The sequence below is a fragment of the Adiantum capillus-veneris genome, chromosome 22, assembly GCF_014529385.1.
Source record: "Adiantum capillus-veneris isolate H3 chromosome 22, ASM1452938v2, whole genome shotgun sequence".
In the NCBI taxonomy this organism is placed as follows: Eukaryota; Viridiplantae; Streptophyta; class Polypodiopsida; order Polypodiales; family Pteridaceae; genus Adiantum; species Adiantum capillus-veneris.
This window is the reverse complement of record NC_140952.1, coordinates 112,281,110-112,286,663: the sequence shown is the minus strand read 5'-3', so window position 1 is coordinate 112,286,663 and position 5,554 is coordinate 112,281,110. Positions and strand designations below refer to the sequence as shown.

Genomic DNA, 5,554 nt, shown 5'->3' with positions numbered 1-5,554 from the left:
GTCTCAATTTGAGAAGATGCCATGTCTGCCAAACTGTTTACTCATGGGAAAAATCCGACAGAGTTTCCCCTGTAAACTGGCCTCTGTACACAATAAACAAGATGTAAACAACAAGCTGAACACCTCTCCTCAAGAACTGTCAGTATTCTAAAATTTTTTGACAGAGTCTCCTCTGTAAACTGAGCTTTGGAAACCAAAAGATAGCTCAAAAACAACCATAAATAGCTGACCAATAACAAATCTAAAAATCTCTATAATATGCTATCCTGTAAGCATACACTGTCTCCTGTCTGGGCGATCACAGAACCTGTATCTGTCTCAAGACTGAACCCTGAACAATGCCTCAACGGCCTGACGCATAAGATGCAATCCAATGTCTACACAAAGTCATACATCCTATGGGATAAAAGTCGCCAAAGAGGATGCATGTAGAGGGGAACTCCAACAACCTAATCCACCTCACATTGGGTAACCCAGCCCCCAATGCTTGGCTTCAAAAAACCTCACACACGACCCTCTCAGATGGCTCAGTAAACTGCCTAGAACTAGCATACATCCTACAATAGACCAATCATTGTCCTATGACCGCTGCGACGGTCTGTCTGCTAGCGTGACTCACAAGTAGAAGACCCACAATCACAGTACATCAATCTGCAATACATGCCAGTGGTGTCAAGCCGTAGTATGGCCACACCTCCCCTGGAACCTGGCAAGCACAAGAAGTAGCAATACAAACTGTAATATATATATCTGATGATATATATATGTACCTGGTCTATAGATGATGCTTTGAAGACTAATGAGTGATGTATGTCGATGCCGATATTGATGCTGACCACCTCTTGCTTGCCAATCTACACAAGACAGGTTTCTTTGCGGGGCTGAAACCTATCTATTGATGTAGTACTCAGAACAAAATTGTGAGGGCATAAACAGCTTCGAAAGGGGGATAAAACCCCAGATCACCTCCTGGAAATACTCCTGGAACGCCGAGTGTGAATTTCCAAGCTCCGGATCCAGAATTTTCCTATAAAGTGCGTGCGTGCGATTACGCGAAAATGCATCGAACCTTGCTCTGATACCAATTGGAGTCGCGGAGCGGGGCTTAGATCGACTCACACACACACACACACACACACACACACACACACACACACACACACACACACACACACACACACACAGATACACAGACAGAGATCTTACACAGTACGTAGTTAATTCTTTGAAGGGTTATATCCCAAATCTTATTATTCACTCAAGTATAAGTGAGTATATACAAAGAGTTAGTGATAAGCAAGTTAGGCGGGCGGCTGGTCATATCCGTATAAGAGGCCACGTGGGATTTAATCCCAACAACCTTTTCTCTAAAAATGAACCCACTGTACTCTACTTATTCTACACTTTGGAGTAGACAACCTCACAAAAATTCATCCAGCCCTCTAGATTTTTCTCTCCTTTCACATCATCAATAATTTTCTCTCTTAAGCACACATACATGTGACTCAAGAGGCAAGAGAGCCCCTGTTGGTGGTAGGCAAACCTAGTGGGTGCCCTTTGATTCGACCTCATCTTGAGCCCCAAAATTTTGATGACCACTATTTTTTGGAAAGCTTTGTAATTATATGAGAGTCTTTGACTTTATTCAGATCGCCTTGAGTCTGTCTGCACTACATTAGAGTTGTAAAACTTGTAAATGAGTCTGAGCCTTGTAAATTGGTCCACTTTCCAAGTAATCCCTAGATATAAAACTCATTTTTGTAAAGTGGGAAAGGAACACTTATCATTATCACAAGTTTTGAGTTTTGGAGCATATGACTGAGAGGCGACTACTCTCATGTGCTTTGTAATCAACATATCTTGAACTCTGGTAATCACAATTTTGATTCCAAAACTTGCAATGTGTTCCTTGTCTATTACTCTTTCATTCAAGTATAATCACTGTTGATTCTACTGTGGTTTACGATTACGCATTAGTAGGCTAAATCTGATGTTTTGTATGCATTATTGATTGTTTTTTGACATTCTGACCATAGGAGAGTGTTCCTAGACTATAGGAGACCTTTTTGGTATGTTCTATTATAGTTTCTAGGACCTTGATCATGATTTTGGTACCTCATTGGGGACTGCAACCAAACATAGTAGGTTAGTGTCTTTAAGTGTCTTAGACCTCCTCCCAAAGTTCTGTAACATTTGGAATTTTCTTGAGTGCCGAAATGGTTCGATGATTGATGGCAATGACGTGGGATACATGCAGGTTTCTTGAGAGTCCCTGTGTCCCATCCAAGTCGCTTCCCTAAGTATTGACATTGTTTAAGGCATAAACATTTAGAATAGACAAAGCACAGAAATCGGAATGGAAATGGAACTGGAACAGAATATAGAAATTGACAACAAACTAAATCCGCCATAACTTCCGCCCTCACATTTCCAAGAAGATATTGATCAACAGTTACATAGTTGGAGAATACTCATGGGCAACGCCCTTTCCCAAGACACGCCTTGGAATCCCAAAAGTACAAAAGTTCACATTCCAACTTCCACTAAGTAAAACATCCCAAAATTCCTAGGCTTAACACCTGGCACAATCCTGTGGCTATAGCCATAGGCTGACGACCCACAATCCCTTGATCAAGTAATCTGCTCCCCAGCAACTCCTTCTGCATCTGTCTCCACAACCTTTTCTGCCACAAAATCTGGATCCACTTGCTTTTCCACATCCGATTCCGCCTGCTTTTCCACTTCCGATTCCACTCCACGTGCCAAATTCTGATCTGGTTTGAAAACGCCACTGCTTAGCTCCGCCTTCCACTTACTCAGACCCCATGCACTTACTTCAATTTCCTTGCTTTTGTTCTTCAAGTCCTCCATCTTTGCAACCAGCCTCTCATTCTCCATCTTCAATGCCTCATTCTCCCTCCTAATTCTCTCCTTTCCAGCTTGCTGAAACCAATTCTTGAACCTGTCCGTCGACACTTCCATATGCTCCCTCCAAAGCCTAGTTGTTGTATTCCACATCTCTTGCGCATATTCCAGCACTTCCTGCTTCAAGGCATCCGCATCCGAATCAGCTACTAAGAGACCTATCATCCCCGCCATCATCTTTCCCTTAACATTTTCAAAAAACATGTTGCCCGTCTTCTCCCACTGCGACGTTTGCACACTTGGATGTGATCTCCAACACTTCTCACCACCTTAATCTTATAATGATGAATTTTCACCTCGATTCGGGCACGCCATGCAAGATTCACCCAAAAAATATTCATCCTTAAATGAGTCACATCAGCACTAAGCGAGTTTTTAGCCTTAAAGTGAGTACCCCCACTAATGAGTACCCCTTGACCCTTTTGCCCAATTCCATTCCTCCAACTTTCCTCTTTCTGGACTTCCAATCCCACAATCCGAATTCCAATATCCAGTCCGCTATTCGAATTCCGAATTCCAGATCCCTTTACATGTTGAACATACTTTGACATTAAATCTGCATTTTGGTGAACATCCTCTACTTCCACGTTTACATCATCTGCTTGACTCCCAAATTGACAAATGGCTTGACAATCGCCATGATAAAATTCAGCTCCATCTGCATTTCCAAAGATGACTCCATCATTTGCTGCAACATCTTTAGCCTTCCGCAACATCCACTGTGAAATTTCAAGAACTTTTAATATCCGAATTTCCATCTGCATTTCCGCCTGAATCTGAATTCCAATCTGAATCTGAATTTGAATATGAATCTCACTCGGAATATGAATCCGAATCAAAATCTGACACTTGGGATACTCCTCTTCATGTCCCTTATACAATAGTGCCCTATCAACTCCTACATATTTGTTCTAATTTTGTCAAATCCAAGAAGAAAATGATGTTGTTAATCCCCACTTAGTATCGATGTCATCCTCCTTGTGACACTGATTGTCATACCTCTTCATCAAGCTTTCCACGACTTCCATTAAAATTTGCATTTGAATTGGTCTTTGCATCCAAAATTGCAGTTGAATCCAAATCCAAAATTGAGACTGAATCTGAATTGAAATCTGAATTTGAGTCTGAATCACATTCGGCATCTTCCAAAATTTGACTTGCTTTATCAACTGAAAATTTGCCCTCAATATCTCTTCATATCCATCTATATGAAACTGCCGCAATATGGAATGCCACCTCCAACTTCCAATATGAATATCATCATCCTCAATCTCCTCCATTATGCTGCTGTCATCTTCTGTTCCTTGCTGCAACAATTGTTGCTTGGCTCTTTTGACATCCTCTTTTGACATTTTCTTTGAAGTCCGCTTGAAATGACAAACTTCCTCCATGATATCTGCATTAGCATGCACATCTTCCATTTGCTGCTGACCACTGTCCTCTTCAAATGTATGTGAATTCCCAATGAGCATGACACTTCGATCAATCGAAAAGGAATAATCCTCCTGTGATTCATGGACACACTTCCATGGTAGGATAGAGGTAACCAGGGTTTCTGCCTAGATCTGTTCCCTGACCTCATGTTGCTCCTCCTTACCTTGCTGCCTTTTATCCTACTGATATTGTTGATTCACATGGTCTTCTTTTTGACTTCCCACTTGCATTTGCTGAGCTACCACCCATTGATTTTCTGATTGAACTGCTGTGTACATTGTTGGGATACAATTTCCACAAGATTTGCTAACTGCATATTTCTATCAGTGGATCTTCGTGGTGACAATTCCTCCGAAACTGAGTTGTTCATTGTTGTTGCTGCAAATTCCTCCTGAGTACATCTGATGTTTGAAACTTCTTCTTGCTTTGACTCTTCATTTGTAATCCTACATACATTCTCAATTGAACCCAAAAATAAATCAATCACCTCTTCTTCTTCATTCCTCTCTCTATTCATCACCTCTCCATTCATCCAACTATCCACCTGTCCATTCCTCACATTATCCGCCTCTTCAAATGGTCTTTGATTTCCATGAACAACATCCTCAATATGTATGATTTGCTTCTCCTCTAAATAATAAATCTCATTGACAGGTGACAACATTGACATCAATTTTAGCAATGGATATTTCGTCTCCACTCTATGAGCACACTCCAGTGGTAGGGTAGGGGTATCTAGGGGCAGTATTAGGCTCTCTTGGCCAACCTCCTTTTGCACCTCCTTCTCCTCCAACTTTGGTATCCCCACATGATGGATGTATGTCTCCAAGCCAACCCATCCGTCATCATCATCACTTAATTCATCTTCGAACTCAGCCGCATATGCATCCCTCAATCTCTCACATGCTTCCTGCAATTTTCTCACCTCCTTCTTGCTGAAACATGATGTCCTCCTCTTTCCTTTATGATTAGTCAACCACTCATATGCCCTCTCTAAGTCATCCTGAAAATCTTCCAACTTATCCCATGCTACCTGTGTCCCATCAACTGATGCTTTATGCATTCTTCGGCTAAATTTTTGAAGTTTTGAACACAAATCCACCATACACCACTTCCTACATGCATCTCCCTCTGAACACTCATCAACTGCACATGGGCAATCCTCCACTTCATGCTTCCGACTCATGCATACCTT

At 41.6% G+C, this 5,554-nt stretch overlaps 1 protein-coding gene across 1 annotated transcript; it reads right to left on the bottom strand.

The window, feature by feature from the left end:
- Positions 1-3,514: 3,514 nt before the first annotated feature.
- On the bottom strand, positions 3,515-5,029 carry LOC147430030 (uncharacterized). Its single transcript, XM_086494689.1, has 2 exons — positions 4,083-5,029; positions 3,515-3,583 (listed from the first exon to the last, which is right to left on the bottom strand). The coding sequence occupies exons 1-2, from the start codon at positions 4,395-4,397 to the stop codon at positions 3,515-3,517; spliced, it is 384 nt and encodes a 127-aa protein (XP_086350815.1). The 5' UTR covers positions 4,398-5,029.
- Between the last annotated feature and the right edge of the window lie 525 nt (positions 5,030-5,554).